We start from the raw sequence: 22545 nt of genomic DNA, 5'->3' as shown, positions 1-22545 counted from the left end.
TCTGCGCCACCAGGGAAGCCCAAAAGTTATGGATTTCTTAGCGCCATTGTATCCATCCTCTCATGCAGTTATTTGGGATGTAGATAGAACTAAAAATGCTTTCTGGGGCTTAGGGTGGGAAGCAGACACCATAAACTCTGCTCATTTATTTACTCTTTACCCCCAAATACGATTACCTAATACAATTTCAGCCAACACCACGTGCTTGACATGCATTTCTCATTTATCACTGAAATCTCCCTCTCATATACACACACACACCCAACACCAGAAAGCACCTAGAATCCATCGTAGGATTTTCCATTCCTGAGATTGCCTCCGGCTATGGAGACGTGGGACTGGATCTAAGGAAGGGACCCAGACCCAGGACTGCTCCTTTCTTAGTTCATTAGCTGCTCATCACCCCTAGTGAAGGCCCAGACTCACTAATTCACCTATCAGAGTGAGGCACATGTTCATTTGTCTTAGAAGCTCTGTTTCCCATGACTGAGGTGTGTGGAAATAGCATTGCTCCGGGAGCAGGAGACTTAAGTGCTATCCCAAACTTGCTGTAAGACTTGTGACAAGTCCCTGGCCCTCCCTGGCCCTCAGTGGCTTCATCCCTATAAGAAAAAGGCTGGGTTTGATCCTTTCTAAGGACTCTTTAAGGACTGGCATTTTGAGTTCTGTGCCTTGCTAGCTGGCAAGACTCCACAGCATAATGCTCAAGAGCGTGAAGGGTTTAAGAGCCGGGATCTTCATGTTCCAGTGATCTGTTGCTGCTGAAGACCTTGTGGAAGTCACCTAACGCCTCAGAGCCCCAGTTTCATCTGTGAAGTGGGGGTGATAATGGTTCTGACCTCAGAGGCTGGTTGGGAGATATGTGAAAGTGCAGACCTAGCACACAGCAAATATGCCATAAATATTACCTTCTAATGTTTTTAATATGCAGCTTTCACTCCTTTTTAGGCCCTTGATTTAGAGCTCAGTCACTTATAAGTTGAGGGTTTTTTGGTATGTTTTTCATATCCCTCAAATGTGGATTTAGGTGTTAACTTTGGAGCAGCCTTGGTGGAGGTGGTGGAAGGGGGCGGGGGAGTGGTAGAAAGGAGACTGGGAAACCGCCTGCCTTAAAACAAAACAAAACGAAACAACGAAACAACGCACAGGCCTTTTGATTCTCCTGCCAGGTGGGGCTTTGCACGGGTGCTTGTCCTCACTCTGGAAGAGCAAGAGGTTCCCAGCTGACTGAGTCACTCAGTTCTCAGTGTCAGGCCCAGCTTCCCAGCTTGGAAATTTCCTTCCAGGGCTGTGGGGAGAAGGGGGTGCCAGGCTAGGGGGCCCATCTCCTACCCTGCCTAGCCCCCAGAGTCTAGGGTCCCAGAGAGTTTGTGGATGGTGGGACGGAGCCTGGGGAGGTTGCATTCCTGGGTTTAACAGTGAAGTTCTACTCAATGCATGCAATCCACATCTACAAACCACTATCTTTTCTTGAATGCTTACTGTGTGCCAAGCTTTGGGCTTTACTTGCATTATCTCATTTATCCTCATGATCACCTAAGGGGTAGGTAATCATTATCTCCATTTTTCAGAGAGGAACAGAGACTTAACCCAGGAAGGCAGTGGTTGAGTGGTTAGAACCCCATTAGTTAGGTCCATAGCCTACGTTCATCATGAGTGTTGAGTTTCTGTAAGCAAGAAAAATCAGGACACTGTAAAGACAACATGATGCAGTGGAAAGAGCACATATGACCGGGAGCCAAGGACCTGGGTTCCAACCCTGGTTTCATCACTCCATGTGCGTGGCCTTAAGTAAGTTATTTACTACATTGAGGACTCAGTTTACCAATCTGCCAAATAGGGGATTGTGATCAACGGTCCCATGGCCCCTAACATGGAATGTTTAGAACTCAAACAGACTGAAATGGATGGAAGAGGTGGATGTGGTCATGACTTTGAAGAGATGCATCTTCTCACACATTGCAATTGTTAAGAAAAATTATCCAAAAGGAGGGAATCAGGCAAAAAGATGACTGTGTGACCTTTTTGTACCATACTAGAGCATTGTCCAACAAGCCCACCTCTAGGAGTCACCTGGCACTTTGGGGAATGAAACCATTTGCCTAATTCTCTAAGGTCAACATTTACAAAAACAGCTGAAATAGTCTGGAAACAAAATGCAAACAGTTGGAGACTCTTCATTTTTTAAAGTAAATTTCAGTGTTCATGAGAAGGACTTTGGTTGGGATTAGGAAGAGTGCATTCCAGGAAAAGGCAAACTGGGAATTACAGACAAGAGCAGGAAGAAAACCAGACAGGGCAGGGGCGGTGCACAAATGGGTGAGGTGATGCCTGAGAGCTGTGGTATGAACCAGTCCAAGATCGTAATCTCCCGGTGATTGGTGACACTCAGTGGTGCTTTGTTTGGTGTTCGCATCCCTCTCTCCCTCCCCCTCTTCGAAATATGTGTACTTATTTTCATAATTAAAATGAACTAGAATTAATATCGTTTTGAGACTTTGATAACCCCTTTGAAGTAACTAAAAGCATCCCAGGATGTCACAAAGCCTGAAAGGAGAGTTCTTGGATTAGGCATATAGTTGGGTAGGTTGTGTGTGTGTGTGTGTGTGTCTGTGTGTGTGTGTGTGTTTTCACACAGAGTCACAGTTAATTTACAGAGCTCTCCTGTAAAATGAGGGCCTGTATGAAATAATTCCCCAAATCCTTTCTGAGGATGAGGGCCTGTCAATGACTAAGTTTTCAATAGTTCCGGTGAAACGAATCTTTTGGAATAAGTTTTTCATAAAGCTATATTAACCCAATTTAAAGAGCTGTCCTATATTCCAAGGTTAGGACTTCCCACTTTTTGAAATTAAAATTTACCCTCTTTTAAATAAAATGGTGGGCTTAAAAAAACAAGTGTTCCCAACCTTAAACCAAGTTACTGCTCCTTCCTGGTCTGGGAAATCTCACAGCCTGTTTGCATGATCTGGCCCACATATAGGTAGACAGTGTAGAAAGTGGGCTACGGATTTGCTCACTTGGGTTTCAGTCTTGGTTCAGCCACTTACTGAGGTCATCTAACCTCCATGCGCCTTGTACATTAATTTATTTATGGTAAGAAAAAAAAGGGGGGGATAAAAACCATCTCACTAGGGTGACTGACCGAATTGAATAAATAAAGCATGCAAAGTGCTTACCAAGTTTGGGGCAGTTAGTATGCAAAAAATGTCAGCTGTGACAATAAGATTCTTTAAAGGTACTTTCACCTCAGAATTTCTGTGAGCTCTGTAAGAAGTCCGGGGGAGCCCTGGACCGAACTCTAGCTCTGGCTCAGCTACAAGTGCTTACATGCCTTTTGGCAAGTCCCCTCCCCGCGCTCCGGCCCCTGTGCCCCTCGGCGCAAGGAAAGGGTGGGTGGTCTCTTCGGCTCGTCTCTACTCTGAAATTCCGGCTTTCAGGGTGGCCCCAGCCTCATTCCGGCGCCCGGAGTTTCCGCAGCAGGGAGGGCCCCGAGGGACTGCCCAAACCTGCAAAGGCTGCAGCCCTAGGCAAAGGCTACCCAGGGACCGGCCTGCTCCGGCGGCGGCTGTTTACCTCTCTGCGTCCCACCCCGTTGGCTGCGGACCCGCCCAGATGGCGCAGCGTGATTGGGCGAGCGGCCTGTCAATCGCTGGGGACTTTCCCAGGGGGTGGGGCGGCCCGGCCCCCAGCACTTCCTAGTCCCCGGCCCTGTTTCCTTGCCCCGACCCGGGATCCTGTGCAGTGCTGCGGGGCCAGAGTCTGGCCCAGGCCTCTACCGCGTCCCTGGACTCGGGCTGGACGCGGAGAGCGGGGCGCGGTCTCCCAGGATCCCCACCCTCAGGTAAGCCGGCCGGGCAGAGCGGGGATGGAAAGGAAGGGAGTCTGGGGCTGGGCCGGTCCCAGCCTCGGTAGTCCACCGGGCGTGGCTGGGGGGAGGTCAGGCCCGGACTGGTGGCCTGGGCTTCTTGGCTCCTGGGCTCCGGCGCCCGAGGTCCCCGGGCGCAGGGCACCTCCAGGGGCGGCCGGGTCCGGCCGAGTGGGGAAATCCCTGACCTGCGCGGAGGGTGGTGGGCGCGCGTGCGCACTGAGTGGGCAAGCGTGTCTGGGTACTGCAGGCGGGCTGTGTGCTGGGTGTGCGGACCCGCGGGTTGGAGGGTGTGTGTGCGGGCGTGGGTCCGTTTATAGTGTGGGAGACCAGTTTTGGAAGCCGTGTGCACACGTATTGAAGAGGAAAATAACTCTTATTGGGCGCTTTCCAAGTGCTGAACTAAGCTCTTTACATGTATTAAACTCGTTTAATTGTCACTTCCATCCTCAAAACGAGTATGATTATTATTATCCACATTTTACCGGTTAGGAAACCGAGGCCCTTGGAGATTGGGGTCATACAGTTAGAGAGTTGCAAAGTCAGGGTTTGAACTCTGGCGTTTGACTCGACTCTGTGCTATACTGTTTCTGTTGAACATATTTTGCCCACTGTCGGAGACAACATTTGGGTGCATTTGCAGGGTAGCTGTAGTGAATTTTGGGGAGCGATTTGGGGTGTGGAGTTTCTACATATGCGTGAGTTTTCTGCTGTAGAACATTTGTCTGCAAGAGTGTGTGAAGTTGTGTGTACATGAAAGTGATTGTATTATATATTCATTAATTGTATGGGAATTTTGTGGGTGGGAATTTTGTGCAACTGAGTGAGACTTCGTGTTTTGGTTGGAGGGGGGGACTTTTGTGGATGATGCAGAAGAATCAGCAACGTTTATCCCCACCCCCTTGCAGAATGACAGTGCAGAGAAATCTGTGGATTCCTAATGCATCATTTTTATTTCACAGCATTGTCAAAATAGAATTTAATCATCTCTTACTCATTTTCCAAACAATGCGGTAGGGTAGAGGGGAATTCAGCACCTGATGAAAGATTCGGAAAGAGGACTCTCAATTTTTTTTTCATTCCTGACAATGGATATTGCATTAGGAGGCTGGAATATTTATTAGCACAAACTCATAGCAATCCTATGATGTATTAATATCACTATTTTACAGCAGAGAGAACTGAGGCAGTGAAAAACCAATAATGGTAATAATAACAGCTTCCAGTTATCAGCACTTTCTGTGTGCCAGGCACAGTGCTTTATGTTTAGTATCTCATTTACTCTTTTCAGCAACCCTAAGAGAGAGTCACTAGTAGTAGCCTCAATTTTGAGGTGAGGAAACTGAACCCCCAAAAGGTTAAGACTTGCCCAAGACTAGTAAGCCTTGAACCCTGGGCCTTGTCTCCTTTCCACTATCCTGGCTGTGTCCTGGAAAGATAATGTGATCAGGGCCTGGCACTTCACTGAAGCACTTGATCATGTCCTTCTGGAGGCTGCAGCCGTGAGTGTCTTGTGTTCTACATACTTATGTGACCCTGTTTTCTCCCACCCATGTGTGTCCGTGGGTATGGCATGGCACTCATGCTGAGGGTTGCTGCCTGCCCCTATTCCCACCCCAGGGCCTTTGGGGCCCCAGGAAGCCGTGGGGTCTGACTCATACGCTAACCCCCAGTGCTGCCTGTGCCTTGGGCCCCGGATGTTCTGGGTTGGGTTGGCCAACCTGATTTGAACACCTCAGAATTGTAGGAGGTCGGTTGTCTGCCCCCCTCTCTGGGTACTACTGGGTAATATTTTATTCTTGCACTCACTGTGATTTAACCACAGCAACCTGCTTTTTTTCCCCTTGGACAGGCCAAGTTTATTCTTGCCTGAGGCCTTTGTATGTACTGTTCCTTCTGCCTGGAACACCTCTCCCCAGCTCTTTTCATGGCTGGTTCTTCCTTATCTGTCAAGTCTCAGCTCAAATGTCACCTCCTCAGAGGGGCCTTCCCTGACCTTTCTATGCAAAGTAACCCCTTTTTTCACTTTCTGTCATATTACTATTATATGTATTTTTTAATACATTCATCATGCCCTGAAATGATCTTGCTTATTTGCAATTGAGAACGTATGTGTGTAGATACTGTATGTGTCAGGCATACAGTAATTTTTACTGCTTGCTTGTTTGTTGTCTTCCTCTTTTCCTAGAATAGAAGGGAGAGAGCAGGGACCTCTTTAGTCTTCACGTGTGCGTTCCTGATACCAGATAAAGAGTGTCTGGGGTAAGGCTTTGCTGGGTTTGTTCAGCAGATGAGTAGAATAGAAGCAACTAGAATAACGGTGCATTTCACAGATGAGAAAACTGAGTCCTAGAGATAGGAAGGCTCTTGTCCCAGAGAGGTAGTGGCAGAGTCAGGGTGAGAGCCAGAACTTGCTTCCCAAGGCATTTGTCTTTTCTTCTGATAGTCAGCAAACACTTCCTGACAGCCCTCTGGCCTGGTGTTGTGTGGAGTGGCATGGTACTCAGGTGAATAAGGTACTGGCTCTGCCCTCCAGGAACTCGTTGTGGACTGGGCAGAAATGTGCCATGAGCGCTAGCTGGAAGGCATCGTGTGCCAGCAAGTGCCCGGTAGTAAGTCTGACTGGGGTGTGGAGCAATTTGGGGGTGCCAGATGGTCAGGGGGGCTTCTGGAAGGAGGTGACTTCAAGGCCGGGCCCAGGCAAGATGCTGAGGTGCAGAGCGGGGCCTGGGCCCCTTCTGCAACTTAGGGTAAGAGGATTTGGGCTAAGGCTCTGCTGCACTGGGGGAGCTGACCAGCTGGGCTAGGAAAAACCCTATGGTCTTGACTACCAGGCAGAGAAGTGTCAGTTTTTCCCCGTCAGCAGCACTGGGAAGCGATCAGAGCATTGGCAAACCCAAGCGTGCATGAGAATCCCCTGGGTGGCTTGTAAAATAGATTGCAGGGCCGCGCCCCCAAGCGTGTCTGATCCAGCTGGTGGCAGCGGTGCTGATGCCGCCGGCCCAGCTGCTCTCTGAGAACCTGTGGTGTAGTGTGCCTGATTTAGGGTTCAGCACACCTGGGTGGGTGCTGCGTCTGCTTCCTCTTCTATAGGATTACGTGACATAAGTGCTACTTCCAGGGTGGTGTGAATTAATGAGACAGTGTGTGTCAAGCACTCAGCACAGGGCTGGCGTGGGGTAAGTGATCCATCGCTGCTGGCTGCCGAACATCGTTAAATCTTATTAATGATGCTGATCATGAGGCTGTTGAAGGGATTTCAGTGGGAGATGATGCAGATGGTCTGATTTTTCATGCTTCGGGATAACTTGCCTTGAATCCTCTGCCACCTCTGGACCATGCTGTGTCCTCTCTGGATGGGTCATCCTTTGTTTTGTCTCAGATGTCTTTCCATCCCTGTTTGGAATAGTGGCAGTAGACGTGTGGGAGGGCCGCAGAGGACATCTGGCCCGAATTTCCTCAACAGCACCCAGCACCCCAGCAGGTGATCAGCCAGCCTCCGCTTGTTGACCACCCCCAGTGCAGCGTCAGGAGTGAACTGCCTTGTAGGCGGCCCCTTCCAGTGTTGTTACAGGTGGCTCCCCGTTGTGGGCCCACCTCCTCTCTCATCCCTCTTTTTTCCCTCACTGCTCACCTGACCACTTGGAGGGAGGGAAGCGGGACGAGAGAGAGGGAGGGCAGTAGGAGGTGTGATGAAAAGAGCACGCACCTGGCCACCAGAAGACTGGGTTTGCTTCCCCTCTGTGTCACCGCTGTCCCTGCAGCCTTGGGCAGGTCCTCCTCCCTTTGCTGGCTTTGGTGTCCCAGCTGCAAAATGAAGGGATTGCAGTGGCAGGCGTCTTAGGGCGTTCTCTTCCAGAAAACTGTAGCCCGGTGACTGGGCCGCCCTCCCTGGCTCCAGTAGTTGCCGAGTTCTTGCCACTGGGCCAGGCCTTTCTGTGCCCACCCTCCCGGCTTCTTGCTGCTGCCCCCCACCCCCGCCTGCCCCTCCTCTTCCTGTTCCTCTTTGGAGAGTGTCTGGAGCCCCCTGGAGAGTGCCCAGAAGGAAGGCACAGGGAAGCAGGGAGAAGCACCCCTCATCCTGTGGGAAGCAAGGCTCCCTGGGCCGCAGAGACAGACCTGGGCGGCCGCCACGGCCTGGCCTGGCCGCTTGCAGGAGGAAGTCCTTGATGTTTTTCCCCGTGACCGGCCCCGGACAGTCGCTCTTCCGATAGGAACGGATGACTGGGCTGAGGAGCTCTGGGCTGAGGGGCGGCTGGCTCTTTGTCTGGGGGCTGTCCCCGGGCGGGGCTGAGCTCTCCTCTCCCCAAGGAGCCCACCCCGAGGCTGTTGCCTGTGTCCTTGAGCACCTGTGGGGTGGAGAGACCCGGTGGCCCAGGCAGATGTGTGAGTGTGTGTGTGTGTGTCGGGGGGGAGGGGGCTGGGGGCTGGGGTGTCGTGTCACCAGGGAGTCATCTACTCAGAGACCAGAGCTGGTGCTTTTAGGGCAGGCGTGGGGGTGTCCCATGAGTCAGGGGCCCTTGGTTTGGTCTCCACCCGCAATGGAGGACGCCTGTACCGCTCTCACGCTCTCAGCTGGCCAGCACACCCTGGTCCTGTGCCTTCCTCACGGCCAGCTTCATCTCAGTGGTCTGAGGGACCCCAGTTCCTGCCACACCCCCACTGCTGCCTCTGAGGTGCTGCCACCCCCCACCCCCAACCTCTGGGAAGAGGAATGGGGGTCTGAGGACGGCAGCCCTGACTTCTAGAAAACACGAAGGAATCTTTCAGACACAGAGGGTAACACGCAGACACTTGGGCATCCACCCATCCAGCTTAAGAAGGAACGTATTTTCTGTTCATGTGAAATTTCTCCCCGATCATCTCCTTCCCCACCCCTCCAGAAGCAAACAAGTGTTCTAAATTTAGAGCTTATTCTCTTGTATTTCTCTACAGTTTTATTATTATAAACGTATACATATGTATTCAATATTTAGTATTGTTTTGTTTGTTTTCAAATGTTATTTAGATGCCATCATACTGCCTGTGTTCTTCTGCAACTTGCTTGTTTCGCTTAGTGTTATATCTGTGAGATTCATCACTGTTTGTGTCTCTAGCTCTGGCCTATTTGTTTTGCACAGCTGTATAGTATTAGCATTCCCTGGTGTGAAATGGCTTCGATGTCTTTATTCATTTTCTTCTTCATTAGGTTGTTTCCAGCCTTTGCTATTAAAATAGGACATCTCCGGCTTTTATCTGGGCGGTCTTGCCCCCGGAAGCTCTCTTCCTAACCACTGTGGCTCCTGTTGGGATAGTCTACAGAGTGTTCTCTGGCTCCCAGTGGGTCCTCACAGCATTTCCACAGGGAGAAGAAACCAGGAAAGTGAGGACTGCTCAGGCTCACTTGGTGAGGGAGCAGAACCAGGAGTTGAACCCATTAAACCCTCTTTTCACCATATTTGGTACGAGGGGAATTCTCAGAAGTTGTCATCTTCCCCCTTGGAGGAGGGAGTTACGGGGCTGGAGAAAGCCTTTGTTGGATAAACCAGCTTTGGGCATTTTGGGGTCAGGTAGACAGGAGGACAGTCGAGTCTCCCTTCCCTTTTGTCCCAAGGTTGGGCCTAGTGCCCTTTGTCCCTGTGGCTGATAGTGGATGTGCTCCTCCTAGGTTAAGAGAGTCACAGCTGCTGGGAGGGAAGCCGGGCTTCTAGGCGCGGAGTATTTGCACCTGTGGATCCCAGGAGCTGTGAGGAGGCGAAAGAAAGCGGGCTGGGGTTGCTTGGGCTGCCTTGTCAGCCCTTCTTAGGGGGCTGTTGGCAGTGGGGAGTACAGGCTGGGGACTGATGATCAGGTGGGGCTGTTCTCCTTTGTCCCTTGGGAACCTTGCCACCTTGAGCCCAGCTCTGCACCTGTCTTGACTCGGCTTCCCCTCCAGCAAAACAGGTATAAGGCCCCGTGTGAGGGCCCACAGGCAATGGGCGGGAAGCTTCGCCCTTGTTTCCAGCACCAAAGTCTGGTGCTTTTCTTCCCGCCTTTGTCACCTCAAGCCCAGCCCTGACCTTCCTGAAGCCAGATCCTTTCTGGCAGGTTCCAGGTTGAAACTCTCCTTTACAGTTGCCAAGTCTCCATCTACCGAAGTCCTTGATGAGAAAACTTGTCCCTGGACTTTTCCTCCTTATTTATGATTCTGTCCCTATAGCCTGTCTGTCCACGTGAAGCAGATTCATAAGGAGGCTCCCATCCCTGCCTGCAGCCCTCCAGCCTCATTTGGTGCCAGAACAATAGCCCTTTCCTATTGTTCTGGCCCTGTCAAGCCACTTAAATTAAAAACAAACAAACAAAAAATTAAACTCTCCCTTTAAAAGTGTTACAAAATAACATGTATTCATTAGAGAAAACACTCCAAAAACTCAAGCAATACTAAAGGTATAACGTAAAAAATGAAAGTTGTGTTCTTTTCTCCTTCTCTCCTGCCTGTATTTTAAAATTAATTTTAAAAATAGAACAGGACTAGATTCCGTTGTAAAGAGTTAAAAAACTGTAGGTAAAATAAAAGTTTCTTTTGATTCCAGTCCCCTAGCCCAAGTCCTTCTCTAGATGTGTCTACTGGCAGCAGTTTGGTGTGGATCTTTCCAGACCTTTTTCTGTGCATATTTAAGATTTCATACATATATGTATATACACACACACACACATATATACACACATAGTTGTGTGTTGTTTAAAAAATAGTATCCTAGGGCTTCCCTGGTGGCGCAGTGGTTGAGAATCTGCCTGCTAATGCAGGGGACACGGGTTCGAGCCCTGGTCTGGGAAGATCCCACATGCCACGGAGCAGCTGGGCCCGTGAGCCACAATTGCTGAGCCTGCGCGTCTGGAGCCTGTGCCCCGCGACGGGAGGGGCCGCGATAGAGAAAGGCCCGCGCACCGCGATGAAGAGCGGTCCCCGCACCGCGATGAAGAGTGGCCCCCGCTTGCCGCAACTGGAGAAAGCCCTCGCACGAACCGAAGACCCAACACAGCCAAAAATAAATAAATAAATAAATAGATAAATAAATAAATAAGAAAATCGTTAAAAAAAAAAAAAAAAAAAAAAAAAATAGTATCCTATTATACATATAAATCTATACTTTGGTTTTTTCCTTAACAATTTTTTTTTATATAAATAAATTTATTTATTTATTTATTTTTGGCTGCTTTGGGTCTTTGTTGCTGCGCATGGGCTTTCTCTGGTTGTGGCAAGCGGGGGCTACTCTTCATTGTGGTGCGCGAGCTTCTCATTGCAGTGGCTTCTCTTGTCGCGGAGCATGGGCTCTAGGCACACGGGGTTCAGTAGTTGTGGCGCACGGGCTCAGTTGCTCCGCGGCATGTGGGCTCTTCCCGAACCAGGGCTCGAACCCGTGTCCCCTGCATTGGCAGGCAGATTCTTAACCACTGTGCCACCAGGGAAGTCCCCATAACAATATTTTATGGGCACCTTTCTGTCATTGCAAAGCAGTCTGCCCCATTCTTTTTGATGGCTGTATAGTAGTCCATTGAATGAATGCACCATAGTTTATTAAACTAGTCCCCACTTGATGAACATTCAGGACATTTTTGCTGTTACAAAGTGTGTGGCAGTGCACATCTTTGTCCAGTCTCTGTGTACAGTGATACAGAGATTCCTAGCTTACTTAAATAGGCAATTACCCCAATCAGTTACCTCTGACTCTTTAGATAGTTGAAACCTCCTCAAGCATACTTTTCTACAAGAGAACTTTCTTCTCAGCCAATCAGGCATACAAGCGTGATTGTTGATGTCATTGAGAAAGGACATTCTTTAGTGTGGGCAGCCAGCTATAAGAAAAGCAAATGTCCACAAGGCGGTGAAACTTCCTCTCTTTGGTCAGGCAAACCACACCTGGAGTGTTGTGTCCAGTTTCAAAGCCAGCTGCAGATAGGGTGGGGGTGGAGGGTTGAAGGGGTGGATGGGGAGGGGTCTGGAAGCCAGTCCCTACAAAGGGCGATGCAGGGAACAAGGGCTAATCTGCTTTGAGAGAATGCTGCAGGTTCCAAATCTCCTCAGGGCTGAGATGGAGAAGAGGGTCATCTTGTTCCTTATTCTAGGGGACCCCAGGAAGCAGAGCAAGGGTCAGTGGAAGCAGAACTGGGAATAGCCTAACTACAGCCAATGCTGGCTGCCCAGGGGAGGCTCCTTGAGGAGGAAGTTGGTCTGGGTCACTAAAGATGGTCAACCAGAGTCCCCTGGCTCCCCTGGGGACCAGATAAGCACAGGACCGAATTTCCCCTGAGCTTCCTTTCATCCTGAGAGTCTAAGCCTTGTTGACTGCTGGCAATCAAGAACAGACTGGTACCTGATGCAAAGTTAGCTATACATTGAGGTAGGCACCTAGAACCTGGGGCATATTCCAGATAGTGGGACAACAGGCAGGCCTGGTGTCCTCCTCATGAGGCACAGAGCCCTGTGCCTCTCAGTCAGTGCAGGCCAGTGGAGAGGGCACCGATGTTGGAGTCTGATAGATCAAGGCTGGATTCTTTGTTCTGCCACTAACTAACTAAGGCTGTGTGTCCTTCGGCAAGGGACTTAACCTCTCTGAGTCTGCTTCCTCATCTGAAAAATAGGGATTATGCTATCTAGCCGAGAGGATTGGTTTCCTTGCTGGAAAACAGGGATAAGAATTTTTATCTCTGTGTGGTGAGAAGAAAATGAGGTAATAATGTTGGTAATGATGCCAGCCTAGTGCCTGGCATATGGTAGCACACAACTGTCAGGCCCTCTCCCAGCTTTAGTTAGATGCTCTTTGGTTGACTTATGCAGCGTTTCCAGCCAGCTGATGGCCCTGGTCCTCCCCACTGTCCCTAGGCTGATAGTGTAGAGCCTGGGTCTTGGAGGCTAAGTGGGGGCAGTGGGACTCCCTCTGTGGGTGAGTCAGTGGAGGGGTGGGGGGAAAGAAGGACACAGAGACGTGTGCCGTGTTTGAAGGACACAGTTCTCAGGCTGAGCTGGAGAGCCTGGGTGCCGACCAGAGAGGAGGGCAGGATCTGGGGAAGGGCTGCAGACATCATCCAGGGGTTTCTCACTGCTCTTGGGGAGGCGACAGCACCCCTGATAGCACTGCAGGAGGATCGATGAGGCAGGGAAATCTGCTTGGGCATGGGGAGGGATTGGAGCTGGGGAGAGCAGGCTTTTCAAAGTCAGAAGGTTTTAGAAAGGGATGACAATAAATTGCAAGTTCTGGAATGTTAGAACTAGAAGAGGCCTTCAAGTTTGTCCAGTCTTCCCCCTTATGTCGTATTATTGCTATTGTTGCTAACCTCTCCTTTTAGAACACTGAGGCTGGGTGATGGAAGATATTTGCCTTGGTGTACCTTGACTGGATCCTATGATTCCTGAGCCCCACCTGTTCCTGATATTACGCCCCATGCCTGCAGCCTCTTTATTACTGAATTGGTTGGAAAGACTGATTAAATCTTTGGCTCCTCACTGGTGGGGATGCTAGGGCGGGCTCCCTGGGTACAAACCATCTAAAGTAGGTGCTGTCTCTTTGCTGACAGTCATCAAGAGGGCACCGCCTGCTCTTTGATGGTTGGACCTGGAGCCCCAGTTTCCCTGATTGTGAAATGGGTGAGGAGGACTGGTGGTCATCACGAAGTGCAGATGTGGACAGATTTTTGCTTTAGTTTGCGAGGTGCTTTCATGGTGCCTCACTTCCCGTTAGCCCTTGGGGGACTTGCAAGATATTCCCATTTGCAATTGAGGAAAATGAGACTCAGATGATTCCTAATCTTTCATGAGCATGGCCTTGGTCGATGGGCTTCTTGTAGCTTCAGCTTCACCAGCTATGGTGTTGTCCCAGTGTCCCTGCTTAACGATTATTTGCAGTTCACAGAAATTAAGTGGCTGCCACAACCAATCAGCTGGGCACAGTTATGGGGCTGCCTCAACCTTTTAGTAAGAACCTACTGAGTGCCAGGTACTTAGTGAGGTACTATTATTATTATTGTTTAGGAAATTTTATTACGAATTGAATACATTTCTTTGTTAAATAAACAATTGGGAAGTAGAAAGTGAGAACTCCCTTCCAATTATACATGTATTATTTCATTTAACTTCCTTAATCTGACGTGCAGTGGATTCTGTTATTATTCCTATTTTGCAGATGAGGCAGCTGAGGCTCAGCAAAGGTGAGGGGCTGGTGCAGTATCACACAGCCTGCTGGGGTGGGCAGGGGTGGGCAGAGCTTGACCAGGGGGAGGCAGGTGCAGGTGAGGCCCCAGGTGCAGCGTGTAAGGAGGGCTCCCGCTCAGGGTCGCTTGCGTGCACTTGGGCGCCCCCTTCTGTTTTGCACCCTGCGTGCCTCACCTGCTTACCCCCAGATCCCGCCCTACTGGGGCCCTTTCTTCCTGACTCCAAGGCTGTTTTATCTCCAGTGTGCTGGGTCCCCTCTCTTTCCTTGCCTTGTGGCTGGCTCCCAAGCCAAGGCTTGGGTCTCCATGGATCCTTAGGCCAGTTTTAAGTCATCACCCAGTTTCTCTCTGGTCCAGGCTCCTCCCTGTGCCTATGCGGGAACTGAGGTACAGAGAGTGGACAGCTTGCCCATGGCCATCCGAGCAGGCAACAGAGTAGACATCAGGACCTCTGATTTCCTGTCCTGTGCCTTCCTCCTGAAGACCCCTTCCCTTCACCACGCTGTCACCCCCACCCACCAGCATCCCTGCCAGCCCCTGCCTTTGCCTGGGGAGGAGGCTGCTGGCCACCGTGACCTCCCAACTCCCAGTACCAGAGATCTACTCAGGAGTTTTCCTCTGGTCCAGGGAGAACTTCACTTCCCCCAGAGCTGCAGGGTCTAGCTGACCTCAGGATGCAGCCAGTGCCCAGTGGCATTAGATCAGACTAAGTTCCCAAGTGGTCCTCAGTTTCCTCATCTGTCGAACAGACATCAGCCATGCCTTCTTTCCAAGGCTGTTGTGACAGAAAATCAATGCTTGGGAAACTCTAGGTATTTTGCAAATGTTACTGGCTATGCAAATTCATATCATTCATTCATACCTAGGAGCCCCTGCTTCTGGCACCAGCACATGGCTGATCGCAAGGCAGCTTCTGATGGGCTGAAGCATTTCAGTGCAGAAGCTGGCATGTAAATTTAATTCTGAATCTAGCCTTTTTCAACCGTCATCGTCCTCTTGGGTGGAGGTTGCGATTTGGGCCCATGTTCCCACCCCCCCATCCCCTTAGCTGCTCACCTGTCGTCCTGTCATGCTGGCTCCTCCTCCTCCTCTTTTGGGCTGGTGGCTCCTTCGGTTTCAACAGGATCACCTCCGTCTTTTCACTCTGTGGTCGTTGCCTGGCCTGCCATCTCTCTGGGCCCTTTTTTGCCCCTAAATTGGGACTTTCTGGTTCCAGTGGGCACCCCCAGGCCTCTCAGGGTGGGCTGTGGGATCCCACTCCCCTGCCCTGAGCCAAGATCTTGTCTTGGAAGAAGGTCAGAGCTGGCTGCCTCTTCCCCACCGACGGTTTCTGTTCTTGGAAGGCAGGTTGGTGTCCACTGCTGGTGGGTCACCTGATCTATAGCTTTAAATTTAAAGGAACCAGGCCCAGGTGGGTATGGAGTCTAGGCCAGACTTGGCAAGAATGTGGATGGGGCCTCTGCTTTGCAGTGGGATTGCAGCACAGGAGCAGAAATGGAGGGTGGGGGCAGTGGCAGACTGGAGAGAGAGCAGGCACCTTCCAGCTCCATCCGGACGTTTTGTGTGACCTTGGTCTTCCTGCTCTGGGGCCTGACTGCTGCCCTCATACCATGAGGGAGGGTCAGATGAGCTCATGCCCCGGGACGCCTAGGCGCTGAGCTACCCCGTGCAAGGCGTGTGGGTGGTCAGCGCCTCCTTCCCCTGTCCACACCCACTCCTGCGGTCTGTGACGGAGGGGAAATGTGCTGTCAGCCGGGGAGGCAGGACAGTGATGCAGCCTCGCGTTCCGACAGCTCTGGGGCGCCTGGTAACGGGCTTGGCCTTGTTGCCCTTGGAGATTCCTGTCCAGCTCTGTCATCCTGGGAATGAGTCCCCTCTCCAGGAAAGGCCTAAAAACCACACAGACCAGGAGGAGAGTTCCCATCTGCCCGACGGTCATCCTGGAACTGCCGCTGACCATCTGGGCATGAGGTCAGCAGAACGTGGAAATTCCCCATTCCTCTCTTTGTGTTTCTTTTCTCCAGAAGTCCAGACCCTCCCTGGGGCAGCTCCTCTGATCTCCAGAGAGGACTTTCTCACAGTAGACTGTTTGGTCTGGGCTCCCTCTGCCTGTAGCCTGTTTCTCCCCCTGCCCCCAAGCTGCCCAGGCTGGAGTCAGGAGAATAGCCCTGCCTGCCCCTCCGCTGCTTCCCGTGAGTCCGCTTCCCTGTTGGCTCCCCAGTGCTGAGGGAGAGCATGCGTGGTTTGGAGGATGTGGAGGCGGGGTTTCAGTTCCTGTATCCTGCATCCTGCTCTGTCGCTTGGCCTTACATCTGGGCATCTCTGAGAGATTTTGGCTGTGCCAGCCTCCATTCTAGAAGTATATGGTTGTCCAGGTGCTTCTGGCCCGTGGATCACGGTTAGGCTGTCAGGATGTTTGCACATGGCCTGTCAGGAGACAGGCGTAGGGTCAAGGGCTCCTCTGGCTCTTTCTGTCTCTCTGTTCTGATTAGAGATTTATTGGGGCTCTATTCTGGACCACTCTGAAGATACCCTGGTAGGCCAGGTGATCTCGGCCCCTGCTCTGATGGAGCTTCTAATCTATTGGGCAAGCCAGATGTGGAGTAAAAACATTCCCAAATCATCACATAATGTCAGCTGTGAGTTCCATGTAGGGTGAGTGTGGAGTGGTGAGCAGGAACCCAGACACCTGCTGTCATTTGTCACCAAAGGTGGCTACGGCCCCTCCGGCTCTTGGTCTCCCCATTTGTGAACTCCATTCAGCTCTTAATCACGGCTCACCTCCCAAGTGCCAGGCCTGTGCTGGCAACAGAGATGAGGAGAGCATGCTCCTGCCCCCAGGAGGTTCTCAGTCAGATGCACATAGGCTTACCCCAGTCATATATATTCCATACTGGGCATAAGGGCTTGCTGGAGAGGCACACAGGAGAAAGGGGAGCATAGAGGAAGGACGCCCCCAACGTCTACCAACGTTTCAAGCTCCTTGCTATATGCCAGTCATTGTGCCAAGTGCCTTACCCACACTGTCTTTTAATTCAGTGACCACTTCAAAGCTTTATTGCTCTGCTGTATAACATTGACCTTTCAAGTTAAAAATAAGTCCCCCCTAAGCTGACTGGTGACTTTTGTGTTGGGTGTGTGGGCAGCTGTCCTTTGCCTCTGTGGGGCTCAGCAGGGCGTGGGTGCCTCTCAAGTGTGTGATTCTCTTTTTCGTTCGTCTTTGGCGGAAAGGTCCCACTCGCCAGAACTTTGTTTTTCCTCCTGGCTCATGGCATCGCATGGTAATGTGGACCCTCTGGGCAAAATCCTTGTTTATCTCTTGTGCTGCAAGGCAGGGGAAACAGCCCAGAGGGTACCCGATTTATAGCCCCATGTTACCCTACAAACAGGCCTGAACTTGCATTTTGCCAGTCTGGCCTGAGTGTTGGCAGCTGTGTGAGGATAGCAGGTGATTAGCTCGGCTTTCTTAGGTGGAACTGGATTTTCATCTTGGCCCTTACTTGCTGGCTGTGTAATCCTGGCTGAGTTACTTAACCTCACCAAGCCTCCATTATAAAGTGAGGATAACTTACTATGTATTTTAGGGTTGTTGTGCAGTTTGAGATAATGCATCTGAAGGGCTTAATGCAGTGCCTGGCAAGTAGGTTAATGAATGGTGACTGTTATTATTAGTCCCTTTTTACTCTTTTCTTGCAGTGAGCACTTGTGGGTGCTCAAAGGGCCTTTGAGGACTCGTGACTGAAATCGTTTTGGCCCTGGGGGTGGTGATCTTGGGAGGGAGGTTTCGGGGCCTCAAGTCCTTCTGAAGTCCCCGGTGGAGGCCTTTGGAGCTCTTTCGTGGTTAGTAAGCTCTTTGTAGGGCTGGAGGCTGAATCAGTTTTTCAGCCTCAGGGCCTTTGCACTTACTAGTCTCTCTGCCTGAAATATTATTCCCCCAGATATCTGCATGGCTAGTTCCCTCACCTCCTTCTATAAAGTCCCTGCCTCAAACTTCCTGCTTAATTTTTGTCCATAGATGTTTTTATCACCCCTAATACTATGTTCATCTCTCTCACTATGTATCTATTTATCTACCTCCATTACTAGAATGTAAGCTCCAAGAAGGATTTTTGTCTCTTCTGTTTGCTGATAATTACCTAGCACCTAGACTAGCACCCAGCACAGAATAGATGCTCAATAAATAATTGTGGAATGAATGAATGCAAGAAAGAAGTTTCTCTGCTAAGTCACAGAACTCGGATTCTGAAATCACTTTGCCCAGTGGTTTCAAATGAAATAAAGCCGGTGAAATTGAACAGAGCACTTGCTGCACAAGTAGATGGTGCTTTGATGGAAAATCCATCTGTTCATTAGAACTGGAAGGAGGAGGTTGACAGTGTCAATTCGTGTAGTAAATATTAGTCAGGGGGTTTTCTTCTTGTTCTTTCTTTTAAAAAAGATAGTGCACATATAAATGGAACTTCGGATTGGATTGACTTGCTTATCCCTTTGGGCACAAGCATTTCATTTTAAAGATCACTGATTTAGTGTAAGACTTTCATTCCCCCTCCTCCGGGAGGGGAGGGGACTGCCCACAATTCCACAGTGAGTTAATAGCTAGACTATTTATTCATTTGATAAGTGTTTATTGGGCATTCCTGTCATAGCTAACACCATGCTGGACGCTGCGGATGCAGTGATGCAGGGTCCTCTTCTTCTGGACCCTGTCAACAGGACACGAGCTCAAGTGTTTTGACTCCAAGGCCCAGTGCTCTTTCTTGTACTCCACATTGCCCCTCACAGTTGACTGCTGTTCCAGATGAACCGGTGGTACAGTGAGGCTGCTAAAAGAAACTGATGCCGTTCTTAGGTTGCATTAATAGAGGCAAAGTTTCCAGATCAAAGGAGGTGACTGTTCTGCTCTGCTGTACTGTGGCCAGCCAGTCTGAAGTGCTGTGTTCTCTTCTGGGTTATGGTGACTGCCTTCTGGGGCACTGATTGACTAGGACGCCTCAGTGGCTTGGCCAGCCCCCTGACATACTGCTGTTGTCCTTACAGCCAGGCGGGCACCACGGCAGGGGCTGAGCCACCATCATGGAAGGGAGAGGACCATACCGGATCTACGACCCTGGGGGCGGCGTACCTCTGGGCGAGGCGTCCGCAGCTTTTGAGCGCCTAGTGGAGGAGAATTCCAGACTGAAGGAAAAAATGCAAGGGATAAAGATGTTAGGTAAAGCAGACCCTGCACTCTGCCTGCAAGCCTCCTCCCTGCAGCCTGCAGTGCCAGCTGGCATATGCTTCTGCCCAAGTCATCCCTCTCCCTCCTGCCCCACAGCTGTGTCTTTGTGTACTTCTGTAGCACGGTGGCAGTATTCCCAGCCCTGAATCCCTAGCACCCCAGAACCATGATGACAAGACTCAGAATACCTTGAGGGACTGAGGAGGAGGCCTGGGGTGGCGGAGAGGGAGCTGGCAGGCCCAGTTAGCAGACAGGGAAACAGAATGGCCCATCTTCCAGAAGGACCAGAAATGGGGAGAGCTGGCATCACCAGGGCAACCAGGGTACGATCTCCAAGTGTTAGAGCAGGGAGCTGAGCTTGGCTTGAAGCAAGGCGGGAGGAGGCCCCTTGGTTTCTCTGTTCCTGGCTTTTCCTCAACCTGTCGCCACTGCTCAGAACAAGCCTGCTTACCTCCACATGACTGACTGGTCCCCATCTGTCAGTACCCAGCTTAGATGCCATCTTTTCCTCCATGAGAGGCTTTCATTGATTTCCCCATCCAGAGGGGACTCTCTTTCCTCCAAACTCCTAAAACTCTTCCTTTGCCTTGCTGCAACATTCTCCGGGCCTAGGCTTTGGGGGTGAGCACAGCTCCCGATTTTCCAAATGCTTTCTCCTTGCTTGGCAGATCTCTCCTTGGAATGGCAGATTGGGGGAGGAGGGATGGAGTTTCCCTGTCTCCACTTACAAAAGAAGGCAAACGAGGCCCAGAGGGGTGGCTGATGTTATGGAGGGTCTCCTCCCTTCAGGCAGTCCCTGACTGCGGGCCGTAGGCTGTGGGTAGCCCCCCGGGACCATGATGGTGGGCCTAAAAGAGCCCCTGGCTTTGTGGAGTCCCCAGCCAGGTGCTATGGGAGTAGGGCAGGAAGAGGGTGCCAGGGACCAGGAGTTTGTTTTAGATTCCCCTCTGCTCCTTTTCCCCTGGTTGCAGGGCTCTTCCTTATCAGGCCTGTTTCTGGTTGTGGGCTAGAATGACGTGTGTCCCACTCAGCCCACAAGGTGATGCAGGGAGTGAAACCCAGGGCCTGCAGCTCCAGAACCCAGGTAGAAGCAGGCTTAGAGGCTTGGGATGGGAGAACGAGCACACTGAACTGAGTAATTCCTTTTGTTCCTCCTTGCCCCATTGTCTCCCCAGGGGAGCTTTTGGAAGAGTCTCAGATGGAAGCGTCCAGGCTGCGGCAGAAGGCAGAGGAGCTGGTCAAGGACACTGAGCTGCTCCCACCGCCGTCTCCCTCTTTGACCTCCTTCGACCACCTGGCTGAGCTCACAGGTACAAGAGGAGCCCAGGCGGTCCTCTGCCTTGCCCGTACTCCTTACTCTCTAATCCCTTAACCGTGGACTCCCTTCTTTTTTTTTTTTTTTTAATTTAATTTATTAATTAATTTATTTATTTATGGCTGTGTTGGGTCCTCGTTTCCGTGCGAGGGCTTTCTCTAGTTGTGGCAAGCGGGGGCCACTCTTCATCGTGGTGCGTGGGCCTCTCACTACCGCGGCCTCTCTTGTTGCGGAGCACAGGCTCCAGTTGCTCCGCGGCATGTGGGATATTCCCGGACCAGGGCTCGAACCCGCGTCCCCCGCAGTGGCAGGCAGATTCTCAACCACTGCACCACCAGGGAAGCCCTGGACTCCCTTCTTAATCAGAAATCCACCTCTCCTTCATTTACCCTTAGGCCGCAGGCCATTCTCCCAGTCATGTTCTGGCTATAGAATCCCCAGAAGGTCAGATTTGGAAAGGACTTCAGAATAACCTTGTCCAAAAATAGCTGGTGACTCAGGAGTCCTGAGGCCCTGGCAGACATTAGAAATGGATCACAACAATCCACTGCACCCAGGATGTGGACTCAGGATCTTTATCAGCGTAACTTATTCAGCAAATATTTAATGAGCAGCTACTATGTGCCAGGCATCGTGCTCCAGGCAGCCACTTCGGGTCACTAGAGTTGGCATCTGAGTCAGAAGCTCTCTGGTCTGGGCCCCCTCCTTCCATTTTACAGGTGAGGAAGCTGAGGCCTGTGGAAGGACTAGACTTGCCTATCAGCCTGCTGCAGTGTCTTTCAGATGTCAGGTCCATATGCTACCTATTAAAGGAAAGCGTTGACTATGACTTAGGGTTAAAGTCCTGTGTGTGATCACCGTGCATTCCTCTGGCATGTCTCCAAGTCCAGGACAAAGTCTGGGACTAGGGAGGAAAAAGTTCCGCCCCACATGGGGCTCAGATGCCTCCTGCTGCAACCCCACCTTACAGTCTCAGCCCAGGCCAGTGTGCCAGCCTTCCATTTGGCTGCTGGCTACATTTGCTGAATGGACACATGGAGGAAAGTGATGCTCGCAGAGTCCACTGTGCTGCAGGCAATGGATGTTTCCAGCTTCCACTTGTCCATTCAGTAGCGTTTTCTGAGTCCTGGATGGGTACCGGGCCCATCCCCAGAGGGAGCCGTGCAACTCCCCTCAAGGGGCCCCCTGTGGCCAGAGCCCCAGGAATTCGGGGAAGGAGAGCTAAGTTTGAGTCCTGGTTCTGCAGTTGCCAGCTGTGTGACCGTGGGCCAGTTGGTGACCTTTCCATGCCTCAGTTTTCTTACCTTTAAAATGGGGACACAGAGCCGTCTTGAGAATTGGCTGAGATAATAAATATAAAAACACTTTGTTAATTGTAAATTGTCATCCTTGTCATCATTGAGGCAGGTCCAAGGTAGCAAGGGGCAGTGGCCACCTTGGGATTTTCCCAGCAAATCCAGGGAAGATGGTCTCTCTGCCCAGGTTCTACTCCGTCATTCCAGAGCCAGTCGTTCTCCCAGGCTACTTTGCCCTGCTGGGACCACCTCCCATTTTCCCAGACTCGTGTAGGGAACTCTGTCTGAGAACTTTCCTGGCCAAGGCTGTCCTTAAGGGGGCAGCATCTGGGCTTTTCCCCTTTCCCTGCTGCTCACCCATGTTTTCTCAATTCTCCAGGAAAGGATGCAGATGTCCCAGCAACCCCCGCTGACCCTGCTCACCCCAGCGACAAGCCAGAGCCAGTCCCCAAACCTCCAGCAAGTGTAAGTTGCATTTGGAGTCATGGCTGAAAGTTGCCTGGATTTCAAGGTCCCATTGGCAGAACAGCAAGAGAGAGGTTTGGGGTCAGGAAACCTGGGTTCTGACTTGCTGGGTGATGTTGGCAAGTTGATCTCAATCTCTCTGGGGCCTCGGTTTATCCATTTTCAAATGAAGGTCGGAGTTAAATCTTACCAGGAAGACCCTGATATGTACAAGGAG

At 51.0% G+C, this 22545-nt stretch overlaps 1 protein-coding gene and 1 long non-coding RNA gene across 10 annotated transcripts in view; one reads left to right on the top strand and one right to left on the bottom strand.

Moving 5' to 3' along the window:
• TNIP1 (TNFAIP3 interacting protein 1) overlaps positions 1–22545 on the top strand; it is a 52272-nt gene that overhangs the window by 2339 nt on the left and 27388 nt on the right. For 6 of the 9 annotated variants that reach the window (XM_057539950.1, XM_057539948.1, XM_057539949.1 and 3 more), the window contains exons 1-4: positions 3687–3844; positions 19073–19244; positions 20429–20563; positions 22243–22328. In XM_057539950.1, the coding sequence (XP_057395933.1) occupies positions 19109–19244; positions 20429–20563; positions 22243–22328 (357 nt within the window). In that variant the 5' untranslated portion in view covers positions 3687–3844; positions 19073–19108. Of the gene's footprint in view, positions 1–3686; positions 3845–19072; positions 19245–20428; positions 20564–22242; positions 22329–22545 lie in introns of those variants that run through there. The other 3 variants (XM_057539946.1, XM_057539951.1, XM_057539952.1) reach the window with 3 other exon arrangements.
• On the bottom strand, positions 4823–15625 carry LOC103012441 (uncharacterized). Its single transcript, XR_451576.2, has 3 exons — positions 15092–15625; positions 7578–7675; positions 4823–7264 (listed from the first exon to the last, which is right to left on the bottom strand). It is a non-coding gene; the product is annotated as an uncharacterized LOC103012441 (long non-coding RNA).

This window comes from Balaenoptera acutorostrata, chromosome 2 (genome assembly GCF_949987535.1).
Source record: "Balaenoptera acutorostrata chromosome 2, mBalAcu1.1, whole genome shotgun sequence".
Taxonomy (NCBI): domain Eukaryota; kingdom Metazoa; phylum Chordata; class Mammalia; order Artiodactyla; family Balaenopteridae; genus Balaenoptera; species Balaenoptera acutorostrata.
The sequence above is the reverse complement of the archived record's forward strand: the minus strand, read 5'-3'. Positions and strand labels throughout refer to the sequence as shown.